This window comes from Rhinichthys klamathensis, unplaced genomic scaffold, assembly GCF_029890125.1.
Source record: "Rhinichthys klamathensis goyatoka isolate OS25496 unplaced genomic scaffold, OSU_Roscu_1.1 h1tg000552l_1, whole genome shotgun sequence".
In the NCBI taxonomy this organism is placed as follows: Eukaryota; Metazoa; Chordata; class Actinopteri; order Cypriniformes; family Leuciscidae; genus Rhinichthys; species Rhinichthys klamathensis.
This window is the reverse complement of record NW_026607022.1, coordinates 580,001-607,331: the sequence shown is the minus strand read 5'-3', so window position 1 is coordinate 607,331 and position 27,331 is coordinate 580,001. Positions and strand designations below refer to the sequence as shown.

General features: G+C 39.7%; 2 protein-coding genes and 4 non-coding genes across 7 annotated transcripts in view; 1 reads left to right on the top strand and 5 right to left on the bottom strand.

Annotated features, from left to right (window-relative positions):
* Positions 1 to 4,731: 4,731 nt before the first annotated feature.
* Positions 4,732 to 9,205, bottom strand: aqp12 (aquaporin 12). The gene is made up of 3 exons (XM_056239047.1): positions 8,507 to 9,205; positions 5,016 to 5,132; positions 4,732 to 4,888 (listed from the first exon to the last, which is right to left on the bottom strand). Exons 1-3 carry the CDS (start codon positions 9,102 to 9,104, stop codon positions 4,770 to 4,772), a joined length of 834 nt encoding a protein of 277 aa, XP_056095022.1. The 5' UTR covers positions 9,105 to 9,205; the 3' UTR covers positions 4,732 to 4,769.
* A 319-nt stretch (positions 9,206 to 9,524) lies between these two features.
* On the top strand, positions 9,525 to 9,597 carry trnam-cau (transfer RNA methionine (anticodon CAU)). The gene has a single exon. It is a non-coding gene; the product is annotated as a tRNA-Met (tRNA).
* Positions 9,598 to 10,611: 1,014 nt separating this feature from the next.
* Positions 10,612 to 10,685, bottom strand: trnai-aau (transfer RNA isoleucine (anticodon AAU)). Its single transcript has one exon. It is a non-coding gene; the product is annotated as a tRNA-Ile (tRNA).
* A 4,448-nt stretch (positions 10,686 to 15,133) lies between these two features.
* Positions 15,134 to 15,205, bottom strand: trnad-guc (transfer RNA aspartic acid (anticodon GUC)). Its single transcript has one exon. It is a non-coding gene; the product is annotated as a tRNA-Asp (tRNA).
* A 493-nt stretch (positions 15,206 to 15,698) lies between these two features.
* Positions 15,699 to 15,769, bottom strand: trnag-gcc (transfer RNA glycine (anticodon GCC)). The gene has a single exon. It is a non-coding gene; the product is annotated as a tRNA-Gly (tRNA).
* A 2,174-nt stretch (positions 15,770 to 17,943) lies between these two features.
* The window catches only part of pak2b (p21 protein (Cdc42/Rac)-activated kinase 2b), a 21,382-nt gene continuing 11,994 nt past the window's right edge, over positions 17,944 to 27,331 (bottom strand). For both annotated transcript variants that reach the window (XM_056239042.1, XM_056239044.1), the window contains exons 11-15: positions 26,445 to 26,562; positions 26,228 to 26,327; positions 22,623 to 22,819; positions 20,674 to 20,811; positions 17,944 to 18,904 (exon numbers count right to left, since the gene is read on the bottom strand). In XM_056239042.1, the coding sequence (XP_056095017.1) occupies positions 18,818 to 18,904; positions 20,674 to 20,811; positions 22,623 to 22,819; positions 26,228 to 26,327; positions 26,445 to 26,562 (640 nt within the window). In that variant the 3' untranslated portion in view covers positions 17,944 to 18,817. The remainder of the gene's footprint in view (positions 18,905 to 20,673; positions 20,812 to 22,622; positions 22,820 to 26,227; positions 26,328 to 26,444; positions 26,563 to 27,331) is intronic.

Genomic DNA, 27,331 nt, shown 5'->3' with positions numbered 1-27,331 from the left:
GTCTTTCCCATGAACATGTTTCAAATAATAAGAGCTTATTTGGTTAGGGAAAGTAAATACATCCAGCTTAGTCTATTAACAATTGTATCTAATGAGCTCCAATGCATATATATTCTTTTAGTTAAAGTTCTTGTAGTTGAGTCAGTGGTTCTCACCTTTTTGACTCCAAAGCCAAAATTAGGCTTCCTCATATTTCCAAGTTTATCTAGAAATAATATAAAAATTATCTTGATTTTTAGACCCAGAGCCACAATGATACAAATCTACAAACTGATCCTGATGCAAAGGATGAGCTTTTTACACATTGGAACTCTAACGTCTCTCTGATTGTAAACACTGATACTTATGAATACTTATAAATGTGGTTTAAAGTATAGGCTACAGATAAACAAAAGTTACACACTAGCTAGTAGTTACTAAGGCCCTAGTGTGACTTTATGTCAGACTTTCAGTCTGTTGTTTTTGGTTCCTTTGTCGGAGTCTTAAACCACTGCAGCGACAGTAGGTATCTATTCAGTCAAAGTAATACCACAGAAAACTGTTGTTATGTCTTAAGTAACAAACCTACTTTTACAACTAATTTATATTAGCTTTTTTATATAGTTTTAACCGTATATTCTACACCCTTAGATTATTTATAATAAATAATTACATTACATTAAAGGTGCAGTAAACGATTTCTGAGAAACGCTGTTGATATTTGAAATCACCAAACCAAACACGCCCTTACCCAAAAGGATCACACTTTATCTTGATAGCTCCACCCCCAAAATTCACAGGCACCTCCCCCCTCATGAGTGGATACGCCACTCATGATGTGCGTTTTAACATTGCTAAGAAAATTCCCGCTCCTCCGTGAGAGATACGAGACCGGTGCGTCTCACAGGTGTCGCTCACCGGTCTCGCGCCGTTCTCCCACGGCCCTCACTCGTCCTGCTCGCCACAGTAAACATGACTCGTGTCGTTCTCCCACGGCCCTCACTCGTCCTGCTCGCCACAGTAAACATGACCCGTGTCGTTCTCCCGTGGCCCTCACTCGTCCTGCTCGCCACAGTAAACATGACCCGTGTCGTTCTCCCGTGGCCCTCACTCGTCCTGCTCGCCACAGTAAACATGACTCGTGTCGTTCTCCCGCTGCCCTCACTCGTCCTGCTCGCCACAGTAAACATGACTCGTGTCGTTCTCCCGCGGCCCTCACTCGTCCTGCTCGCCACAGTAAACATGACTCGTGTCGTTCTCCCGCGTCCCTCACTCGTCCTGCTCGCCACAGTAAACATGACTCGTGTCGTTCTCCCACGGCCCTCACTCGTCCTGCTCGCCACAGTAAACATGACTCGTGTCGTTCTCCCACGGCCCTCACTCGTCCTGCTCGCCACAGTAAACATGACTCGTGTCGTTCTCCCGCGGCCCTCACTCGTCCTGCTCGCCACAGTAAACATGACTCGTGTCGTTCTCCCACGGCCCTCACTCGTCCTGCTCGCCACAGTAAACATGACTCGTGTCGTTCTCCCGCGTCCCTCACTCGTCCTGCTCGCCACAGTAAACATGACTCGTGTCGTTCTCCCACGGCCCTCACTCGTCCTGCTCGCCACAGTAAACATGACTCGTGTCGTTCTCCCACGGCCCTCACTCGTCCTGCTCGCCACAGTAAACATGACTCGCGTCGTTCTCCCGCGGCCCTCACTCGTCCTGCTCGCCACAGTAAACATGACTCGTGTCGTTCTCCCACGGCCCTCACTCGTCCTGCACGCCACAGTAAACATGACTCGTGTCGTTCTCCCGCGGCCCTCACTCGTCCTGCTCGCCACAGTAAACATGACTCGTGTCGTTCTCCCACGGCCCTCACTCGTCCTGCTCGCCACAGTAAACATGACTCGTGTCGTTCTCCCACGGCCCTCACTCGTCCTGCTCACCACAGTAAACATGACCCGTGTCGTTCTCCCGTGGCCCTCACTCGTCCTGCTCGCCACAGTAAACATGACTCGCGCTGTTCTCCCGCTGCCCTCACTCGTCCTGCTCGCCACAGTAAACATGACTCGTGTCGATCTCCCGCGGCCCTCGCTCGTCCTGCTCGCCACAGTAAACATGACTCGTGTCGTTCTCCCGCGGCCCTCACTCGTCCTGCTCGCCACAGTAAACATGACTCGTGTCGTTCTCCCGCGGCCCTCACTCGTCCTGCTCGCCACAGTAAACATGACTCGTGTCGTTCTCCCGCGGCCCTCACTCGTCCTGCTCGCCACAGTAAACATGACTCGTGTCGTTCTCCCGCGGCCCTCACTCGTCCTGCTCGCCACAGTAAACATGACTCGTGTCGTTCTCCCGCGGCCCTCACTCGTCCTGCTCGCCACAGTAAACATGACTCGTGCCGTTCTCCCGCGGCCCTCACTCGTCCTGCTCGCCACAGTAAACATGACTCGTGTCGTTCTCCCGCGGCCCTCACTCGTCCTGCTCGCCACAGTAAACATGACTCGTGTCGTTCTCCCGCGGCCCTCACTCGTCCTGCTCGCCACAGTAAACATGACTCGTGTCGTTCTCCCACAGCCCTCACTCGTCCTGCTCGCCACAGTAAACATGACTCGTGTCGTTCTCCCGCGGCCCTCACTCGTCCTGCTCGCCACAGTAAACATGACTCGTGTCGTTCTCCCGCGGCCCTCACTCGTCCTGCTCGCCACAGTAAACATGACTCGTGTCGTTCTCCCGCGGCCCTCACTCGTCCTGCTCGCCACAGTAAACATGACTCGCGCTGTTCTCCCGCGGCCCTCACTCGTCCTGCTCGCCACAGTAAACATGACTCGTGTCGTTCTCCCGCGGCCCTCACTCGTCCTGCTCACCACAGTAAACATGACTCGTGTCGTTCTCCCGCGGCCCTCACTCGTCCTGCTCGCCAGAGTAAACATGACTCGTGTCGATCTCCCGCGGCCCTCGCTCGTCCTGCTCGCCACAGTAAACATGACTCGTGTCGTTCTCCCGCGGCCCTCACTCGTCCTGCTCGCCACAGTAAACATGACTCGTGCCGTTCTCCCGCGGCCCTCACTCGTCCTGCTCGCCACAGACATGACTCGTGTCGTTCTCCCGCGGCCCTCACTCGTCCTGCTCGCCACAGTAAACATGACTCGTGTCGTTCTCCCGCGGCCCTCACTCGTCCTGCTCGCCACAGTAAACATGACTCGTGTCGATCTCCCGCGGCCGCGGCCCTAGCTCGTCCTGCTCGCCACAGTAAACATGACTCGTGTCGTTCTCCCGCGGCCCTCACTCGTCCTGCTCGCCACAGTAAACATGACTCGTGTCGATCTCCCGCGGCCCTCGCTCGTCCTGCTCGCCACAGTAAACATGACTCGTGTCGTTCTCCCGCGGCCCTCACTCGTCCTGCTCGCCACAGTAAACATGACTCGTGCCGTTCTCCCGCGGCCCTCACTCGTCCTGCTCGCCACAGACATGACTCGTGCCGTTCTCCCGCGGCCCTCACTCGTCCTGCTCGCCACAGACATGACTCGTGTCGTTCTCCCGCGGCCCTCACTCGTCCTGCTCGCCACAGTAAACATGACTCGTGTCGTTCTCCCGCGGCCCTCACTCGTCCTGCTCACCACAGTAAACATGACTCGTGTCGTTCTCCCGCGGCCCTCACTCGTCCTGCTCGCCACAGTAAACATGACTCGTGTCGTTCTCCCGCTGCCCTCACTCGTCCTGCTCGCCACAGTAAACATGACTCGTGTCGTTCTCCCGCGGCCCTCACTCGTCCTGCTCGCCACAGTAAACATGACTCGTGTCGTTCTCCCGCGGCCCTCACTCGTCCTGCTCGCCACAGTAAACATGACTCGTGTCGTTCTCCCGCGGCCCTCACTCGTCCTGCTCGCCACAGTAAACATGACTCGTGCCGTTCTCCCGCGGCCCTCACTCGTCCTGCTCGCCACAGTAAACATGACTCGTGTCGTTCTCCCGCGGCCCTCACTCGTCCTGCTCGCCACAGTAAACATGACTCGCGTCGTTCTCCCGCGGCCCTCACTCGTCCTGCTCGCCACAGTAAACATGACTCGTGTCGTTCTCCCGCGGCCCTCACTCGTCCTGCTCGCCACAGTAAACATGACTCGTGTCGTTCTCCCGCGGCCCTCACTCGTCCTGCTCGCCACAGTAAACATGACTCGTGTCGTTCTCCCACGGCCCTCACTCGTCCTGCTCGCCACAGTAAACATAATGAATGGCGACTGTAGAACGCAAAAGCCGAATCCCGGACATTTTGGGCTATCTCGAAACACATTTTCGGGCAGACTCATCACGGAGACTCACTAGTAGCCCAGACTTGTTGTTTAACTACTGTGCTCTGTTACCGGTAGGCGTGGCCTCCTAGGGCAGCGAAGCAAGTGCATTCTTGGAGTTGTTGTCTTTCATCCACATAAGCCAAAAATACATTTTCTGGCTTTAAGCTCCAAATTCAAAAATAGTTTCACATTTCTTCTACATAAATGACCCATTTTAAATACACATTCATCTTTCCAGAGGTGAAGTATCCATTTAAGCAGGCTTGACTGTTCTTTGGCTCATAGGTGTTAGTAGAAAATTCACATCTGACAACAGCAGAACAAACTCAACATTTTTACTCAGTGTAACAGGATAAATTACAGAAGACGACTGATGTGATGAACAGTGTTTTTCGTAACTTTAGGGGTTTGTTGCAACTTAAACCAACAGATTTAACGTTTAACCATTATATGTTTCGTGACGGTAAAGTATGGTTTACAAAGCGACCATATCAGTGCTGTTTTTTATGTCTGTCAGTCTTCGGAAGTTTTTCCTTTGGGCACCCGGAAACGAGCCTTCTTGGAGTAAAGTAGATTCCTGCTGAACAGCAGAGGGATGTTTCCCAAATACAGGAAGAGCGCAAGACTCATGCCTGGAAAAAAACATAGTGTAAGTATTTAAACAGTAAAATTCATCACATTGACTAAAAATGCATTTTTGAATGCATTATTTGAATACTTGGTATTTTATGAATATTTCTGAAATGTACAAGGACTTACCAATAAGAGGCCCGAGCCAGTAAACGAGAGAATACGCTAAGAAAGAGTGTCCAGGACAGGGGAATGTTAGCGCATAAGCGAGGGACGGATTCACATATCCAGACGTGTAGTTGTTTCCTAGTGTGAGAGAGAAGTTTAGCGTTAAAAATATCACTTCACCAAATCAATGCCAATGAAGAGTAAAGATGTTCTCCAGAGTAACACAAAACTTTAGTGTGTATTTTAAAATATGCTATTTATTTTGTGCTAGCCTCCCCCTAAATAAATGCATTTGCAGTCTACAATCCTTATTAAATATCTTTATACTTTTGTATACTGTGCAGTTAAATTGCAGTTATTATTTTATATATGCACTCTAAATCTATATTTAATATATGCATTTGAAAGCAATAATCCTTATTTAAAATTTTGCATTTTAATTGCAGTCATCATTTGATTTATATTTTCCATGATTTAATTTTTTATTGTAATATGGATTTGAAATCTTCAATATTTAAATTTAAAATGCAATCCTTATTTAACATATGCATTTGAAATCTACATTTTATTTATTTTAATATATGCATTTAAAATACATTTTTAATTTGAAATCTACAATCCTTATTCAATATATGCATTTTAAATACCGGTACATAATCCTTATTTAATATATTTATTTTAAATGTACAATCCATGTGCAAAATATGCATTTTAATTGCAGTCATTATTTTATATATGCATTTGAAATCTAGAAGTTTTAATTAAATACGTGAATTTGCAATCTCAATCTTTCATTTACAGTTTTTTTCAGTCGCTAACAAGCGTTTGTCCAACCAGTAGTCACATTTTCAAAACTCTAAACACAATTAGCACAGCATCGGTCTATTGTGGCCATACCATTCACACATTTCATGTCGTTTTCACACAATATGCAGTCAGTGAACACATTTCCACAATGCTTACATTTTCTTAACAGACAAGTTATACCTCCCAACAAAATTATGGATTGTTTTTGTAGTATTTGCGAATGTTAACACACACCATCCAACAATAGCAAAAACAATATTCCAAACCTTAGATACAGTATAAAAACCTCTGCTCCTGCAATGATATCAGTTCAAAAAACAATATATATCAGCAAAATAATAAACAAACAATTGAATAATTGACACACAGCTGATTTTTTTCTATTACATTGACACTTATACAGTAAAATTAGGACTTTGAGGAGTGATGTTTTTGGAAACAGAAACAGAAAAAGACAAACACTGTAATGTCTGGACGAGGAAGAGTAAGAGCAAGGGGCCCAGGGAGAATAGCAGGAGCAGTGAGAGGTGCGGTGAGATGTGCAGTGAGAGATGCAGTGAGAGGAGCAGTGAGAGATGCAGTGAGATGTGCAGTGAGATGTGCAGTGAGATGTGCAGTGAGAGTTGCAGTGAGATGTGCAGTGAGAGGTGCAGTGAGAGGTGCAGTGAGAGGTGCAGTGAGATGTGCAGTGAGAGATGCAGTGAGAGGAGCAGTGAGAGATGCAGTGAGAGGTGCAGTGAGATGTGCAGTGAGAGATGCAGTGAGAGGAGCAGTGAGAGGTGCAGTGAGAGGTGCAGTGAGATGTGCAGTGAGATGTGCAGTGAGATGTGCAGTGAGAGGTGCAGTGAGATGTGCAGTGAGAGATGCAGTGAGAGGTGCAGTGAGAGGTGCAGAAGTGCAATATTTGATGAAAACATGTGGCCTAACCCTGAAGATCGCAGAGTTTAGATACAGTAATTTTGTGCTTTTTTTGTAAGCAATACTGTAAAACTTTTTCTGTTCTTTCATACCGTGTTTCTACTGTACCTCCTGTTGTAAACAGTAAAGGGAAAAAACTGATTTGCTTTTTACTAGATTGCTTTTGAATGTGAACATTACTGTACATGTGGACATACAGTTCCCAACTAAGAAATTTAGTGTAAAAAGGTTGGATTGCATGTTTTGCATGCAAATACCTGTAAAACTGAAACATCAAAGTCTATGTAGTTTTTGTAATGTCAACAATAGCCAGTATTTTGAAACCTGGTGTACTTTGATTGACTGCATGTACCATGTGAAGTGAAAACAAGTGTTATTCTTTGACAGAATAATTTCATTTTGAGACAGATTTTCAGTGTTTTGGTAAAGTTAGTGTGTGCAGAGAAAGATGTGTTCTATTTTGAAATGAAGAGTTAGTATATATTTAACAAAATGTGTTTTTGAGAAGAAAATTTACCATTTGGCCAATTGTGTTTTGTAGGTGTGAGTCTGTGTTTAGAGTTTAGAAAAAGTATCTGAAGTATGGGTAAGCGCTTGTTAGCGATTGAAAAAAACTGTAATATATGCATTTGAAATCTACAGTGCTTAATCAATATATGCATTTTAAATACATGATCCTTATTTAATATATTTTAAATCTACAATCTTTATGTAACATATGCATGTTAAATACATAATCCTTATTTAATATATTTTAAATCTACAAGTTAATTTAATACGTGCATTTGAAATCTCAATTTTTAGAAATCTACAATAAAAAAATGTTTTAATCAACAATCCTTATTCAATAATTCAATATAATTAAACATTCTACAATCGTTATTTAATATATGCATTTTAAATCTACAATTTGAACTTAATACACGCATTTCAAATTACAAAATTAATTTTTTATTTATGCATTTTAACTCGTCAATTTCTATTTAATACAAGCATTTAAAATTACAAAATGTACTTTTTATTTATGCATTTTAACTCGACAATTTCTATTTAATACAAGCATTTAAAATTACAAAATGTACTTTTTATTTATGCATTTTAACTCGACAATTTCTATTTAATACAAGCATTTAAAATTACAAAATGTACTTTTTATTTATGCATTTTAACTTGTCAATTTCTATTTAATACAAGCATTTAAAATTACAAAATGTACTTTTTATTTATGCATTTTAACTCGACAATTTCTATTTAATACAAGCATTTAAAATTACAAAATTTACTTTTTATTTATGCATTTTAACTCGACAATTTCTATTTAATACAAGCATTTAAAATTACAAAATGTACTTTTTATTTATGCATTTTAACTCGACAATTTCTATTTAATACAAGCATTTAAAATTACAAAATTTAATTTTTATTTATGCATTTTAACTTGTCAATTTCTATTTAATACAAGCATTTAAAATTACAAAATTTACTTTTTATTTATGCATTTGAACTTGACAATTTCTATTTAATAGAAGCATTTAAAAATACAAAATTTACTTTTTATTTATGCATTTTAACTTGACAATTTCTATTTAATACAAGCATTTAAAATTACAAAATTTACTTTTTATTTATGCATTTTAACTTGACAATTTCTATCTAATACAGGCATTTAAAATTACAAAATGTACTTTTTATATATGCATTTTAACTTGACAATTTCTATCTAATACACGCATTTAAATGTACAATATTTGACGAAAGCCAAATCATTCTGTCCGACGCGAACCCACCTGCGTATGCGATGAACGTCAGCAGCAGAGCGAGTAAGGGGATCCTCAGCAGCTGCGAGCGGCTCTTCAGGACGAGGTAAACCAGGTGAAAGGTCACGGCGCCGAGCGCTTCGGCTAACGCTCCCTGTAGCGCCGAGACCCGCAGCGACGTACTGCACTCGGACATCATCAGATTCTTTATCATGTGCATGTCGGTCAGCTCCATTTCCCAGTACTTTTCGGCGACTACGAGCGCCAAGTACGCGCCGAGTAACTGCGCCGCGACGCTGAGGACGCCTGCCACGGCGCCGACGTCTCTCTGGAGGATTCCCATTAACGTCACCGATGGATTCCCGCTTACGCCTTGCATGATGATGCCATGAATAGCGATGGATAGGAAAAGCATAGTGATGGCCACGTCGGGCCCAAGCGCCCCGGCCCACTGACCGACCTCCGCAATGGTGTCCACTTCAAGTCGACATGCGGCGAGCGCGAATGCGGCGATAAACTCGGTCAGGAAAGTCCATCGCAGCCTCGATCGTGCGAGCGTCACCCTTCCTACCGCACTCACACCTACTATAGTTAAGAAGTAGCCCAGCGAGGCATTAAGCCCTGACATGATGTTTCAAAAGGTGTAGTGCACAGCTGGCTGTGCTGAACAGAAAGAAAGATACGAGCTCACCAACGCTGTATTTGCTAACAGCATGTGATAACGTGGCACACGGAGATGCCGTGTTCTTATCAAAAGGGGGTTTTTTTTGACACAAACCTAAGGTTGAAAAAACACACTGACCTATTCAAGGCCACCTTTGGAAAGTGGCCGTTCGCTTTGGCTCCCTCTAGTGGAAGAGCGTGGATCTCATTGTTTAAATTGTTTCTCAAATATTTTTGCACAAACTAGCTTTTGGGATTGTAGTAGATGTGCAGATAAATCTATGAAGCACAACTGTAGCTGACATGAAAACTCAGCCTTACCTGATTTACTTGGAAAATCAGCAACTGGAGTAACATGAGGAGACACTGCTTGCTCCAGCATCAGGCCTCGTTGGCGCAGTAGGCAGCGCGTCAGTCTCATAATCTGAAGGTCGTGAGTTCGAGCCTCACACGGGGCAAGATTTTTTGTTTTGCAGAAGCAATGCGATTCGCTCATGTTGTTTGATGTTCCAGCCTGTGGAAATTCAGACATTTCTACTTAAGCATTTGGCATTGTTTTATGTCAGGTTTACTGATAAACACTGCCACCTACTGGGTCTCTTAACTAAAACCATTTAAAAAAAAAACATTTGTTACTTGAAATAAAAATAAAATGGTAACATTTTACAATAAGGTTCAATAGTTAACATTAGTTAATGTATTAACTAACATGAATTAACAACGAGCAATACATTTGTTACAATATTTATTAATAAAAATCCAGCTATTCATAATTGTTTCATGTTAGTTCACAGTGTTAACTAATGTTAACAAACACAACCTTTGATTTTAATAATGTATTAGTAAATGTTGAAATTAATATTAACTAAGATTAATAAATGCTGTAGAATTATTGTTTATTCTTAGTTCATGTTAACTAAGGTAGTTAACTAATGAACCTTATTGTAAAGTGTTACCAATAAAATATTAAGAAAATTAAAATAAAAAACTTATTTTATTTAAACATTCTACAATCTTTATTTAATATATGCATTTTAAATCTACAATTTTTCATTTAACATTTGTTAAATTCAACATACGTTCACATTCAACATATCTCAAAAATACAAATTATTTCTCGAAAATAACTAAAAGTGAAATGAACTCAAATTAAAACTAATTTCATATCAAAATATTAAAAACAATAGTATATTTATAGTATTTTATGATAGCTAAAACTGAAATAAAAAAATAAGCATATTAAAAAAAGACAAAAACACAACAAAATTACCTAACTTAAAATAAAACAAGATTAATAAATGATGTAAAAAATATTTCTTATTATTAGTTTACTGCATTAACTCATGTTAACAAAATAAAGTTTTATAAGCCAGTAAAATCACACATGACCTGTTCAATTCTACCTCTTATTATTGTAAATGAGAATTTCAAAGCAAAAATATCAACAAATCAGTCGCAGAGACAAAACTCATTGGCCAGTACGGGGATCGAACCCGCGACCTTGGCGTTATTAGCACCACGCTCTAACCAACTGAGCTAACCGGCCTGGGAGAGCAGACACAGAAATCACTGCTCAAAAATAACACAGTGGTGTTGTTGTAAACTATTTTAAAGGCCCATCATGCACGATTTTTTTATATGGTGATCGATCTTGAAGACGCCCACGATCTACTTTTCAAGCGAATCGTAGAGATCACGATCTAATAGCAGGACTTTTATTTTGACGGCGTGTCTGACTTTTATTTTGACGTTGCTGAGATCACACAGCGCTCCAATTCTCCGTCTTCATTAGTTTATGGTCTCTGTTTAACAGTTTTGTCTAATACATTACCGGATAGAACTGTTAAACAAAGAAAGTAAACCATATACAAAAAAAAGTATTGTTTTATTATTATACGTAACAGAAAGGCAAACGCTATAATAGTTTCTCATTTACCGTCAGCATTCAGCAAATGCTTTGAATATCTAATAAACATTTAATTTTACAAACCTTGCAGACTTAGTCGAACTGTCAATTCTGGGTTTAAAGATAGACAAACCCTTGATTTTAAACTATGTGGCGCTACATTGTCATATTAGTGTAATTTTCCCTGTGCTGAATATAAAATTAGTTGCCTTGTCTTTAATAAAACAAGGTAATAAGAGCTTATTTGGTTAGGGAAAGTAAATGCATGCAGCTTAAAGTCTATTAAAAATCGTATCTAATGAGCTCCAATGCATATATATATTCTTTTAGTTTAAGTTCTTGTAGTTGAGTCAGTGGTTCTCAACCTTTTTGACTCCAAAGCCAAAATTAGGCTTCCTCATATTTCCAAGTTTTTCTAGAAATAATATAAAAATTATCTTGATTTTTAAACCCAGAGCCACAATGATACAAATCTACAAACTGATCCTGATGCAAAGGATGAGCTTTTTACACAGTGGAACTCCAACGTCTCTCTGATGGTAAACACTGATACTTATGAACACTTATAAATGTGGTTTGAAGTATAGGCTACAGATAAACAAAAGTGACACACTAACTAGTAGTTACTAAGGCCCTAGTGTGACTTTATGTCCCAGTTTAACTGGGGGAAAAATATGATTCCCAGATGCCCAGTTGGCTGCACTTTCTTTTTATTCATATCAAACTATTTCTTTATTTGTGAAATATACTATAGTACAATTACAGAATCAATAAGTTACAATCTAAAATCTAAAAAAGTCTTAGTTTCGAGATTTATTGAATTCATTTTCAGATTATTTAAATATTAATTCATATATATATATACACAGACTAAATTGCCTTAAGTATTAGGACACTCCTCCAAATCATTGGATTTAGGTGTTCCAATCACTTCCATGGCCACAGTTGTATAAATCAAGCACTAGGCATTAGTGATGGGAAGTTCGGATCATTTTACTGACTCTCTTGTTCATCAAAATTAACAAATCTTTTTTCGAGTCATTTCGTTCATTTAAGTGGCTTTAAATGTTATACTTTTAACCAGGGGCGTCACTAGGATTTTCATTTTAGGGGGGCTAAGCCCCCAATATGATTTTTTTTTTTTAAATAAAAAAAATGTAACACTTTAGTTTAGGATCTAAAGATCACTATTAACCATTTTCATTACGAAAATGGAAAATTTTGATTTCTCTGATCTACATATGTGCATTTTAAGATGTTCTGAAGGCCAAAAAACTTGGATAGTGGGCAGCTGATTATTTTTCTCTCATCAGCATCACACTCTTTTTTCTCTTTGTTTTTATCTTGCCCTGTCTCTTCCCCTCCTAAAGCTGAGCTTTGACTGATATAGGCTTTTCATTTTTGTCTGTCAGTGAAGAAAGTAAACATAGGGTCAATTGATAGGTTGATTTTGCCTATGAATCATTTTCTCAGACGCGTTTATTTACTGAAAGCTACTAAAGGTAATTAAGTTTATTAAATGCATTCACAATATGTAGGCTACACATTTATTATTGATCTTATGCCTAATACAGGGCCGTAGACAGGGCTTTAGTCACAGAGGTCCTAAATTTGAGGTTGGTAGGGGGTTCAAATTTTTTATTTCTCTGATATGTGCATTTCAAGACGTTTGAAGACCAAAAAAGGATAAGAAATAGCTTTAAAACCATGTCAGTGGGCAGATTATTTGTCAATACCTGCTCTCTTCTCATCTCCATCACTCTTTCTTTTTTTCTCAGTCTCTTCGTCCCTTTCTCTTCCCCTCCTAAAGCTGAGCTTTTTTAATTTACTAAAGGCTACAATTTGTATTATATCCTCAATATGTACACATTCATTATTAATCTTGTGCCTAACATGATGAAAACGGCTTTGTTAATGTTTCTTGTAAACTAATTATTACTTTACATGAGTCACGTTACAGCCTATTTTCAGTTCAAAATGGCGAAATTAGACAAAACTATATTAGTTTGCCTGATTATTTTTTGTCATTCGTTTAACATTTATGACCTAAAAAAAGTCAAATATGAAATGTTAAGTTTAGCAACTTACATCTTATCTCGCACTTGACCGTCCGCGTCGAGTCGCACTGTTAAAATTCGCGCTCAGCAGCGTCTGTGAACATAAAGCCTGCCTACTTTGATTTGATTGGTCATCTCAAATATTCTGACATTGACGAGCAGTGACAGACCAATGAGGCTCAGATGAACACACATGAACACACACACACACACACACACACACACACACACACACACCCTGTCCTCTGTTTCTGACGTGCTCTCTGCTCGGCGCTGCTGCGGATTGAAGATGAAGAACGCGCTGAATCTGATTACCGTAATTCCTCAAATAAAGACCGGTATTCAAATAAACGCCGGGCCTCTGATAGTGGCCGGGGGCGTGGTCAACGCGGACAAATAAAGGCCGGTCTCAAATTAAGGCCGGGGAAAAATTAGTATGAATAGGTACACTTTAAATGAGTGTACACTCAAAGACGGACGCGCTCAGCGCTTGTCATATATCACAACTATTCAGTGTTTTTAACCACATGTTTATTTTAGGTTTCAGACATTTAAATAGATATGATTTATAGCAAAACAATAAATTTATAGTTTGTAAAATACACAATGGTGTCTATGGAAGCAGCAATAACAATCCATTCAAATATATTTGGCGACGTGTTTTATTCATATCAGATACACAGTGTAAGTAACTATAAAGTTTACTCTATTCTTCTCCCAGTTCACCGGCCACTTACTTTCATGTATTTCGGGAGAAACTGAAGAATTCACGCGCTGTAACTTAACAAATACAACAGGAATCTCCGAACTGCGATGCCCATCTCACGTTACAGATCAAGATCATTTATAAAGGGTTTTAAACGACAAAACAAACTCACTTACACAGATTTGAGAGTCAGAATAGAAGATAGTTGATGACATGGTAAGCAAGTTTGTTAATATTTAGAAATAAAAGCGCTACATCTGTCATACAGCGCTATTTTGGCTGTGGTGAACACGTGCCAAGCATGACGCGTCACCATGGAAACTTGGCTGGCGGGCGGGCGGGGATCGCAAATTAGAAATAAAGGCCTGCCTCTAATAAAAGCCTGCTTCAAATAAAAGCCGGCTACCATCTGCAGTTCAGGTAAATAAAGGCCCCGGCCTTTATTTGAGGAATTACGGTATAACAAGACTGAAGCGAACACGAATTTGTGTAGCCTACATTAATCTCACATTTTTAGGGGGGCTAGGCAGAAGTTTAGGGGGGCTGAAGCCCCCCTAAAAAGGGCCTAGTGACGCCCCTGCTTTTAACAGGCAAACTTTTAACATCCACCTACGCAATCTTGATCATATTCTGAATTAAGAAGTAATTATAATGCAGTCAAAAATAATTTACAGGGAACATAAATAATTACTATACCTTCCTAGTCTTTCGTTCATTTGTCACATGACAGACATTCATGAACAACTCATCACTACTAGGCATGCAGACGCTTCTAGAAACATCTGTGAGAGAATGTGTCGCTCTCAGGAGCTCAGTGAACTCAAGCGCGGTACCGTGATCAGTTCCACCTGTGCAATAAGTCCATTCGTGAAATTTCCACACTACTAAATATTCCACGGTCAACAGTTAGTGCTATTATAACAAAGTGGAAGCTATTGGGAACAACAGCAACTCAGCCACAAAATGGTAGCAGAAGTGATCGCGTTTCAGATCATGCATCGTGATTGTTTGTTATAAGATTGCGATATGAAATTTTGGGAAGATCGCCCACCCAAGTGCTTTTTTTTTTGTCTCCCAAGTACTTTTAAAGTTATTTCTTTAAAGTCAGTGGGAAAATTGCTAGAAAAACAAGTCAAGTAAAAGAGTAACAAGTATATAACAAGTATATTTTTCTTTTCTTAAGTAAAATGATCTACTAGTGAGATTGTATCTTTAATTTAAGAATTAAATAATTTGTTATTTTTCAGTGATCGTAGGTTTTACATATACAAAGGGCAGTCTAAAAACGAGTTCTCCAGTGAATACACATGGAGAAAAAGTGTAATCTCCCCGTCGGGGAATCGAACCCCGGTCTCCCGCGTGACAGGCGGGGATACTTACCACTATACTAACGAGGAGTGAAATTACAAGTCTCACAGAGCCAATTTCTTTCAACGCTAGGGTTACTGTCTTCAATATCGAAATTTAACTTGTTTAAAGATTTTGTTTTGATATTTAAAAAAAATAGGCAGAGCAAGTATTGTAGTGACAACATAACACTGTTTTAACTCAAATCCTACCTTCAGGTTGTATCGCGGCACTTCTTGTGTTGAGGGCTCCTGATCTGAATCTCCTACGTTGAAGCACTCGTTATTTCTAAGCAGGGTCTGAAATTGAAATTAGCACAATATTTAACTAAATATGCAATTTGATCCAATATTTGTTGTTAGAACAGTAAATGTAATCAGATCTCCATAGAAAGTCCCATACAGTGACGTGTTATATATGGATTAATGAGCGGTCAGAACATTGACCTGACCACTGTTTATAAGTCACAAAACCACACACTTGAACACAAATAAAAAAAGCATTTGTTTTTAAGTGTGTAAAAAGATCTTCAAAAAGATCTACTGCATTGGCCGGGAATCGAACCCGGGCCTCCCGCGTGGCAGGCGAGAATTCTACCACTGAACCACCAATGCTCGCATGATGATCACTTTTGCCCCGGAGATTTTGTCTTGTAACAGGATAAGTACTGCATTACTAAAAATCCAATTTCCATTTGTTTACCCATTTATCCATTACTATAAATCTCAGTAGTCAACGGTTACGCAAGAGGACTAACCCAAAAAATACTAACCTCCAACAGATATCTCAATGTCCCAACAGCTCCCTTTGAGAAGAGAAAGAATACATGAACAACTTGAACTTAGGAATTCATGAATGCAACTTATAAAGAATAGCATAATGTCCCTGAACTTAAACACTGGAGTCCCTGACCCATAGGCAGTTGTTAAAAATTGTTAGGAAAAAGTCTAGCTATCTTTACAGAGAAACGTTTTTGGACTGAGTTTGGTATTAAACAACCATTAGGTGGCGCTCCAACCCAAAGATAAATATGCTATACTTCTCATGCGTAATACATCTAACTTATTGGATTAAGGTTCTCACTTAATTAAATGCCAACGGTGATTAATTTTTCGTTCAATATTAATGGTTTTCACAAACAGACCAAGGTTTTGACAGCTCAAGATAACAGATAACCTAACTTACGCAATTTGATCAAATCAGCAAACTTAAGCTTTAGGCTACTTAAAAGTGTATGACTGCTAATATTCAAGAACGCCCGTTGTAATAGAAACTATTATGTTTAGTAAAAGAAAACACGTAGTTTACGTTAAATTAAGGTTGAAAGATGTGTGTGTGTTGGAAACTGCACTTCGGCTGATCTGACAGGCTGACACCCAAGTTAAAAACTCAAAAATTTTAGAAAAGCAAAAATAAATCTTTTTTGTTATTTCTCTAGTTGTGGACCTAATAGGAGAACTTACCTTGAGATTGAGCTCGCTATACAACAACGTAATCAAGAACTTGTACTGCTAATATAGTCGATGCAATCCGGTCTATCGAGCAGTCAAGAAACATATCTTAAAATAAAGACTATTAACGTTTACATCAAGAGTTACGAAAGAGTACTATATCGTTAAAACGCAAACTTCACGACAACGACAAATAGGCCTAAGCCATTTTTTTGCGTAGCCATACAGTTAACAGTTAGGCTACGCACCAGCGCGTTTGAGCCAAAATTGAATTACGTTTTTATGAAATGAAGATGAAAATTTTACGGATGAAAACCTCTGTATAACAGAAAACCCGTTAACTAATACAACTTTGCCACTTAATTTTCGAACAAATGTAAACATTTTCAGGTAACGTTATACTCACCCGTAATATTCATGCATTTCATCTCCAACCAAAAGCTAATTTTGACGCCAAATTAGTTAAATAACTTTAATGTTTCCTTCAGGAGTGAATGCCAGATAAGAATGGATAACTTTAAACAGAAATAATCGATGACTTCGATCCTAGCTGGTCTTCGTGATGATACTCGTGCGTGCTACTCATGACTGCTTGCGCGACCGTTGAGGTTTGTATTTTTGCGGCGGGAAAGAAAATAGCGCCCCCAAAATGTACACAATTGTGCAGTTTTGCTTATAATACTTATTGTCTGAGTGTGTTTTTTTATAGTGTAAAACGTAATAAAGAAAACACGTGACTAAATAAAAGGAATCAATTGATTATTAACATTAGCTCATTACAACTAGTACCTTTTCATGATCCAATCATGTTCTATTAAATTAAGTAACCCTAACCCTATTATCCCCCTTCCAACAAGTCTAATCATCTTTGATGGAAAAACAAGTAGGCCTACTGATTTGATTAATTTCGTTATGATTTGTGATATTAGTATAGTTTGTCCCACTCTAAAACAGTCACACCCTGTTAGATGAAATTACAGATGTCTAGATATCAATTTCAAAGAAAAGTCAAAAGGGTAAAAGACAAATAATAAAAATATTAAAGGTTAAAAATAGCTTCAAACTGACATTCCCATGCAAATTAACTCTGAAAATCACTCACTAAGCAAATTATACTGTATGGTCAAGCTTAAGCGCTTATACTTATTCATATTTCTGAAAGGTTACTAAACCCTTTTAAAGAAAAAAATCCTTACCTTTCAACACATGCAAGCATATTCATTTAGTTGAACAAGTCAAAGAGCTCAAATGGTGTTGCATAACAGGAATGACCCCATTAACTCATGAGAAGGTTTAAACAGACTACAAAAGAGCCCTAGAGAGAGTTTATTCTAATCTCAAGTTTCAAGTCCTCTTTTAATGAAGAACAAGAGATGTACACAACGTTGCAATGACTGTATTGTTCACAGAATTTGCAGGAATCCGGTTTTTACTTGCAAAACAAGTAACTGAAAAGCATAAAAATAGTTCTTACATCATGACTTATCGACAACTGGATTGACTTCATAAACTGTTAGTTACTAAAACGACAAGAAAGTGTTCATGTACACAAAAATACACAACTAATCTACATGTCCTGCTTTCGGTTAACTACATCAACTGAAATGCTACGCTTCTTCGAAGTACGTCATATACACATTTCATCACATGAAAGTTTCGTCTCAGGTTAGAGGAAGTTCAAATGGCAAAAATCTACCTCTTTAGATAAAGTATAAAGGTGTTTGCTGGAATAACAACAAAGGCACAAGTGACTACAAAAAATCATTCACTGCTCGCAGTTGGTGTGTATCAGTAAGGTGCTCTTCCCTTCGGGTCAAGAACAGGAGTCGGCTCACACAGTTTTCAGTCGTGATTCTGGCTACAGAAAGACTAACAAAAGGTCTCCAGCTGGATCAGAAATCACCATAATTGATACATGTCATCAATTAAGGAGCATATGAGGTCTATAGAAGCCAAAGAGTGGAAGAGTTCATACATAAAACACAGACAAAGTCCAACAAGAATCTAATGAGAGCAGGAGGACATCTAATACCCCCCAATACCACAGCGGCCAATACAGGGTTAAAAACAGGCAAAGACCCTAATTAAATGCTTGTAGTTTTGTTTTGGCAACATGGATATGTTGTTGACACTGGTAAAAACACCTGGCACAGATTTCGAGTGTTCAGCAGTTCGCTGTGCTTTCGGGCACAGCTCGTTCGTAGCGGGAGGCTAGCGGTTGTTCTTCATGGCGTCCTTGGCAGCCAAAATGAGAGGAGTGAGACTCGAGAGAGGTTTGGCCAGTTTCAGGAAGGGATGCTGAGGAGACAGAAGGTTTGATCAATGAACAAGTTTACACAAGTCATGCTATTCCTTAATCGCTAGAAGGGTTGGGAATTATTTGAATTTTAACGATTCCGATTTTGCTTATCAATTCCGACTCTTTTTGATTCCTAATTTCGATTCCAAGGTAAAAAAAAACGACTTAGATATCATTCACATTGCAAAACATTTAATTGTAGCTAAATATCAGTCACATTGCAAAACATTTAATTGTAGCTAAATATCATGAACAAAAATCAACAGGCTAAATAGTTGAAATAGACATCAAGTTTGTATTTGTATCTCATCTGGCTCAAAAGCTATAGCCGAATCCCTTTCAGGCGGTGGCCATATTGGATTTGGCCGCCATCTTGGTCTCAGGGACCATTGGCTCGGGCGCCCTGGCTAAATCATTTCAGTATGCCCTCAGCTACATCTGTGCCAAATTTGGTGCTTGTAGATGAATTTGCACGAACAATGGGGTGTAAGGCCCCATACTACAGCCCAAAATGCTTTTTTGGACAGCGGCCATATTGGAATTGGAGGATCAAGGGGTCCAGATATACTGGGTCATAAATATAAACATTCCTATGTGTTTCCCATGATCAATTAAGCTGTATCAAGTTTGTATTTGTAACTCATGTGGTTCAAAAGTTATAGCCGGAACCCTTTTCGGGCAGCGGCCATATTGGATTTGGCCACCATCTTGGCCCCGAGGGTCGCTGGCTCCGGCGCCCTAGCTAAATCATTTCAGTATGACCTGTGCTACATCTGTGCCAGATTTGGCGCTTTTAGATGAATTTACGCGAAAATGTGCTTAAGGCCCCCAACTAAAAGGGCACTTAGACAAGGAACTTTGCCTGTGGTTTAAAAATACCATTGAAAAATAACTAGCCTAACTAGTATAAATTTAAATTTAATATACATTTCCTAATATAAATTTCCAGCATTATTAAAAGGCAAGTAAACAGTAAATAAAAGAGAACAAGTAAAAAATTAGCAATCGCAAATTTCAAATAAACAGTGTTTTGAGATTTTCAGTTATTCAGGTACAGAAACAGTAATCAAATGTACAATAACACAGCACTTTATAAGCAAAATAAATGGTAAATGGTAAATGGACTGCATTTATATAGCGCTTTCACAGACCCAATGGCCACCAAAGCGCTTTACAATTTGCCTCACATTCACCCATTCACTCACTCATTCATACACCGACGGGCGACGGCAGCCATGCAAGGCGCCATCCAGCTCGTCGGGAGCAGCTGGGGTTAGGTGTCTTGCTCATGGACACCTCAACACTTGGCCAGGTGGAACCGAGGATTGAACCACCAACCTTCCGGTTTGTAGACAACCAACATGAACCACTGAGCCACTGCCGCCCCATTGTAATGTAAATATACATTACAAATAAGTTATTCAGTCAAAAACGAGTGAATTTTCTCTGTCTTTTGTTGTTTGACTAGTGTTATTATAGAGACGGCAGCAGGAATATTAGTGCTGTCACTTTAAGAGTTGCCCATAGTTACACACGCCACACACTCGTCTCGCGCTTGAATGGTTTAAAACCCCATTTTCTGTGAGCGCGCTTTGGACGTGTGAGAGCACAGAAAACGTCTCGCCCTTGAATTGTTTAAAGTCCTTTTGAAATGCTCAAAGGAATCGATAAGACGAATAGAAATTAAAATGGGATTCCTGACCTCAATTCAGGAAAATATTTTCGATTCCCAAACCTAATCGCTAGTTCTAGTTGCTGGCTGGTTTACCTGCAAAAGCTCTTTGCTTCCACCCCTCTTCTCCACGTCCATTTCCAGACAGCGACTAAGGAAGTCTCTGAAGATGGGCGATAACTTTTCAGGACTCTGCAACTCTGGAGTCCCATTGGTGGCAATCAGATAGAGCGCCTGAGGAAGAAGGAGTTCGAGACTTTAGTAGGGCTGCCCCCTTACAGTCAACTAACCGTTAGCCGACTAGAAGAGGCTTAGTCGACCAAAATTTTATTAGTCGTTTAGTCGCACAAAAAACCCTGAAAAAGTGGCGAAATCAAGCAGGCCGTAACGGACAGATCGTTAACGGCAGGAAATCCAAACATTCATTTATCGACCTCGAATATGGCTTATCACTTGAAACATGCAAATAGCAGCAACTTTACAAGTCCGCTCGCTCTGTTAATCTAGATAAATGTGCACTATTATTAGGCGCATATCTAAATATTTGTGTGGAGAGTGTGTTTACTGCATGACATACAGGCGCCGGCGCATCACTTGAGTTTAAAGGTACAATATGCAGGATTTTTCACCACCAGGGGTCGCTAACCTCTTACAATAATGTATATTAATGACGTATATTCCACATTAAGCGGAATTATGGATCTTGTCGTCAAGCTGGTGGATCTTTTATGGATGAGTGAATACACTGATGTTTTTAACATGGTATGAAGCAAGGCACTTCACGGTTTAAACATTTTAAATGTTTAAACCGAATGAGACTGTTTTATTTTCCACGACACATTCATAATTATTACGTTTGCCGGTGCGCTGTGGCAAGCTTTATCTTTGAATTTGTGTGCTGATTAGGCTTTTTGTATTTTATATAGGCAACTAAAGGCCCTTTATGATTTATGGCTTATTTATATAAATGCGCGATTAGTCGACTAATGGCTTAAATGAAAAAATCTTTAGTCGAGGGCAGCCCTAGATTTTAGTTGCTTTGTCAACGTACTCAAATGAACAATTCCATTACCCTTCAATTTGCGCAAATTGAAAATACGCCCAATGGAAACACGGCAATTTCGCAAAAACTCCCATATATCGCAAACAAGTTTTTACGCTCGCATGAGGGGGTTTTTCAGGCAATTCGAAAAAGGATTTTTTAGCAAAACTGCAATGGAAACAGTTTTTGCGCATTTACAGTCACCTGACGTAGATGACGCGGTGTGTTTGGACAGAAGACGAGACCGAGTTCTTTATTAAACTCATAAAAGACAAAAATATTACAGGAATACTGGATTCTAAACCTCAAAGAACCTCAAAGAGCCGCTCTCAAGTATAAAGGTCTTTCCTTGCCATTACCGGTAATGCTTGGATAACACACACACACACACACACGTCTCCTTCCATTAATAATAATGGCTAGTGCGACGGTTGCGATATACGTAAAGCTATCAACTTCTGTTGCCATGATTTCTGGAATGACTGATCGCGAGAGGAAAAAACGACGTTTTAGCCGCATAACATCGATGAATGGAAACGCAGTCATTTCGCAATAGTTTTTTATCAACATTTACAAACTAACGTGAGTCGGGCAAAAATGATGACCGATTTTTTTTTTTTCTTCAATGAAATGAATGTACTATATTTTAGTTTGATAATGTTTTTTATTTATTTTTTGTATTTTTAGGGGATTTTAGGGTACTAAATTATATTTATACTGTATTTATAATCCATTTATTTACTTTTTGAGTATAGCGACAGACTGAAGTTTGATCTCTTTTCAAAGACGACACTTGCTGACGTGAAAAAAGTTTAGAAAAGTGAACTTAAAAAAAGTTACAGAATTGTACATTTATTGTTATGAAAAATGCACAAAAATACTATTTTTTCAATTTTAATATGAAATACATATTTTCAAAAACACGTTTTACTCTAAAAGAATCTTAGAGCAAAAGTTTTTGCGCAAATCTCTAACGGAAACGCGGCTAATGACGCCAACATACCCTCAGTGGGTTCTCGTTGAGGTACGGCGGTTCTCCCTCCACCATCTCGATGGCCATGATGCCCAGGGACCAGATGTCGACTTTGGGTCCGTAGGCTTTGCGCGTCACGACCTCCGGAGCCATCCAATATGGCGTGCCCACCATAGTGCTCCTCTTACTCTGTTCAGGAGTGATCTGGGCACAAAACCCAAAGTCCGCTGCGAAGGACACAATAGAAAGTTTAGAGACATTTCTAGACCTGGCTTGTGTAATTTCATTGTGAGCAAAATCCATTCATTCCAATAGAAATCCTTCTAGAAGTCCATCAATTCCTGGATTTTGCTCATGTTCGCTAAACAACAAAAAGCTACTTGGTTTGAAAGTGACTTTGAGTGAGCAGTGCTTTATACATCTCTACGCTTTTGACAATGGACCTTTTTTGCGTGCTAAATGTCACTAAAGGACCTTTAGATGGAACCTATTAGTATCAGTAGATGCCATATTTGAGGATGGGATGGATTGAAGAACAGCTAGTTTAGTAGGTCACACGGTTGCATACTTTGGTGTCGTTGATCAAGATGGTGCAACACCAAAAATACATAATTCAAAAACAACTCCAATGGACTTGAGGGGGCTAAAACGTTATGGAAACTAGATGTGACCCAAAACCGTAAAGGATTAGTTCACTTCAGAATTAAAATTTCCTGTTTTTCTTTCTTCAGTCGTAAAGAAATGAAGATTTTTGAGGAAATCATTCCAGGATTTTTCTCCATATAGTGACTTCAATGGGGTCCAACGGGTCGAAGGTCCAGATGTGAGTTTCAGTGCAGCTTCAAAGTCTCGACACGATCCAGCCAAGGAATAAGAGTGATATAGCGAAACAATCGGTTATTTAAAAATAAAAAAAACACTTTAACCACAAATGCTTGTCTTGCACTAGCTCTGTGATGCTCCACACATTACGTAATCATGTTGAAAGGTCACGCATGACATAGGCCCGACCTAGTGTTTACAAAGCCAACATGCAAAGACTTAAGCCCTATTAGCATTACCTGGTGACCTCTAGTCATTTGTAATAATTGCAGATGTCGTCTGTGATCTTAATCCCGCGCGAATCGGCCATGTCTGTCATTTGTAAAGCAAAAATTTAGTCGACTAATCGGTCGATGCCGTCTTTGGTCGACTGACATTCTCATTGGTCGACCACTTGCATAATGTTTTTTTTTTTTTTTTACCAATAGAAAGAAATTTTCATTGATTTACTCCTTGATATTTATTCCTTTATAAGCAGTTATATATTACTGTAGTCTGTATTCTAAATATAATTAGCCTATGTTTTATCCCCAACTTTAAATGCTGTAATTTAGGCTATTTTGTAACGCCTACATTTGAAATAACGAACTTGAGCGCGCAAAAGACGCGATATGTGAGCAGGCCCTTTAACGGCTTTATTATGCTGACTCAAAAGATTGTGTTTTCTTAAGTTTTTGTTTTTATTTGTACACTTGACGCGTTTGAAAATAGCCTAAATAATGTAACAAAACGAAAATAAACCTATATGCCTTCATACTATACAGCCTATTATTATTAGGATTGTTTTTTTTAGGCTATTTGGGTTTTGTGTGTGTTTGTTTTAAAACGCCTAGATCGGCTGGACAAAAGTAAACCCATAGCTTTGAAAGTAAAGAAGAATATACAGCCTGCATAAACGAGAGCTTTTGTTAGGATTTTTCATTATTTGGCAGTTTTAGCAGTTATATATTTGTGTAGCGTGTGGTCAGGTGTGCGATTGTGACTGTCACTATAGACCTATAGGACAGAGCTCCTCACTTTGCAGTTAAAAAAATCCCTTAATTTTCAAAGAATTGTATTATTATTATAGTTTTATGTATTATTGATGATTTTTCGTTGTTGTTTTATAAATGCTCTATGCCAATTGTTTAATAAAATCTTTTTTTGTTGTTTTTTTGGTTGACTGATCGTTGCGCAGGACAGGTCGACTAAGGATTTCTTTGGTTGACTACAGCCCTACCGCAAATGACTTCCATATTTCGCCGAACACCGAGGTCCGTGATAACATCAGTCCCGTGCGAATCGCCATGTCTGTGATTTGGTGGGACCGTCGTATATTATTTTTTCAAGGTTTTTGTTTCCTGTGCGCTTTTTTATCCATCTTTCGCGAAGAATGGAGGCTCTGTTACAGTGTTTTGATAGTATTTTGGGTGCTGGGTCATATCACAATACACCATACAACTATACAATTTGCAGAAAGAGAAAGCTGAAAACCATCAGAAGAGCAAAAACAAAAAGAATGATTAGATGGAGATGAATGACATGCGGTAGGGAACATTCTTCGGTTTATGATATATCATACAGCTAGACCTGTAACGACAAGACATTTCCAAGCAATAGCCTATTGACATCATATCCGGGCGATAAGTCAGTAAAATCACAGGCTTCGCTTATCCGGTGCAAAGGCGCCACACGAAATTCAGATGTGAGGGGGTAATCTCTAAACCACACGAGGTCCCCAGATAATACTAATCCAGTGCGAATAGGGCTTAAGTCAAACGTTATTTACAAAAAAAAAAAAAAAAAAAAACGGTAGCAACGATTTTGGACTATTTTAAAGTTGGGTTTTAAATTTGTTGAGTTTTTCGCCCTACTCTACATTTATGAACCGGAACACGCATTTCTGGTTAAAAAGTATATACATGTTTATTTTTTTAATAAAAAATTGGTGGTTTGTCTAGATCAGACTCTTATTCCTCGGCTGGGATCGTGTTGAGACTTTGAAGCTGCACTGAAACTCACATTTTCGACCCGTTGGACCCCATTGAAGTCACTATATGGAGAAAATCCTGGAATATTTTCCTCAAAAACCTTAATTTCTTTTCCACTGAAGAAAGAAAGACATGAACATCTTGGATGAAGTGGGGGAGAGTAACTTATCAGGATATTTTAATTCTGAAGTGAACCACTCCTCTAAGAAATACAGTTATCAGCTGCATTTATGAAACATGAGAAAATTGCTCGTAAAACCTGAATTACGTCAATTAAATGGGACAATTGACAAAAATGTTGTTTCATAACCAACTTAGAAGTTTGTTTTGCTCGTTTCATGATTGAGGCCCATTCACAGCCTTGTCTTCGTTTGTTTTCATCTAATTAAATGCCATCTGCCATCAAGCCAATTACAGATTTGATTAGTTCAGGGCTAGTTTGATTCACACTGCATGTCTAGGGTGAAAAACGCCTGAAGAAATGCTGAGATGATGAACATGACGCTAACCAGCGTGCACTAAACATTATCAGCGAATACTAACAACATCTCTTCAAATGCATTTTAAGTGCTGTTGGGTACTTTTTTCACTTGAATATGTGTCATTAGTCTGTTTGTACATCTATAGTTAACAGGCTTTCTCGCCGTTTCTTTAGTCACCTAGTTTTGGCTCACAAGTGATGTACTGTTCAGAGCGAGCTGCTAAACCAAACATGAGAACGTGTGAAGGCACCTTTCAGTGAGTGTGTGCCTAACCACAATCAACATCTTTGTTCTGTGTTCGAACTGAACTTCATGCTTAATGCAAAGTCGTGAAAACCAGAGTGCAGAACCGAGAACATACTGAGCTTGACAGAACCGTCCATTCCCAGAAGCACGTTGTCACTCTTGATGTCTCGATGAATGACCTGATTAGCGTGCAGAAACTCCAGAGCTTGCAAACACTGAGAGATAACAGACAAGAGGAAGGTCATTAGTTAAGCGCCTTGGACACAGTTAATCATCAGGGTCTCCCCCTAAACCCTTGTAAGAAGTAAATCTAGCGAGCGACTTCAACGCACCTCTCGGCACACGGCGGCGATCTGAGCCTCGTCCATGCATGTTTCTGTTACGACATCTGTGAGCGAGCCGCCGGCCAAGTACTCCATCACCACAAACAGCTCCTCACCTACCAGAAAACTGCAGCACACACACAATTAACACACTTAACACTTCATTAGCATCAGGGCTGTCACTTTTGTGAAAAAATCCTGTTCGCTTTGAGACATAAGTGTTCATTGAATCGATTGTAAAATCGATTTTCCATGTCTAAAGACATTTCCATTTTCAACACCAGATACAGGCAAATCCACGGACACCTAACAGGCATTAGGACGAGCGTAAAGAGGGCGCTTGAGACGCACAAGTCAGCAATATTTCTGAATGAAAGAAAAATTAACAAAAATGAACGCTGTCAAATCACGAGCCAATCTGGCGTGTTTCTGTTTACTCACTTTGCTGGGGAAGTTCGTGTAAGACAAATCTGCGCGGATTTAACGCAAATACGCAACTCGTGATCCTCATGATATATTAAATACAGTGTATTGCAGAATCTGCTCATTTCTGGTGCACTTGAACACACACGTCACTACACAACTAATAACGGTGCGCTTGCTCACTTGCATTGAAGTTATAGCGAAGATTAAAAAGCATTTGGTGAACAGAAAATAAATTATTTTCCAACATCCTACATGTTCTGTGTACTGTATTGATCGGTCCACTTAAAACACATAAAAATAAATAAATAAAAAAACGCCGTTAAAATCGATTCCCTATTTTCGTTTTCGAAACTTGTGTTGGTTGGTCCGATCGAATGTGGAATCGATTTTTGTACGTAAAGTGACGGCCCTAATTAGCATGTTTACGATTAGCATCATTAGCAGTTTACATCCAAAGTTACGAATTTAAT

Excerpts from the sequence above, each read along its gene's own strand:
- aqp12 (XM_056239047.1), bottom strand. The coding sequence starts at position 9,104 with ATGTCAGGGCTTAATGCCTCGCTGGGCTACTTCTTAACTATAGTAGGT. Across the intron at positions 5,133-8,506 it reads GACGTTCATCGCATACGCAG|GAAACAACTACACGTCTGGA; the intron begins GTGGGTTCGCGT and ends CTCTCACACTAG. Across the intron at positions 4,889-5,015 it reads CTGGCTCGGGCCTCTTATTG|GCATGAGTCTTGCGCTCTTC; the intron begins GTAAGTCCTTGT and ends GTTTTTTTCCAG.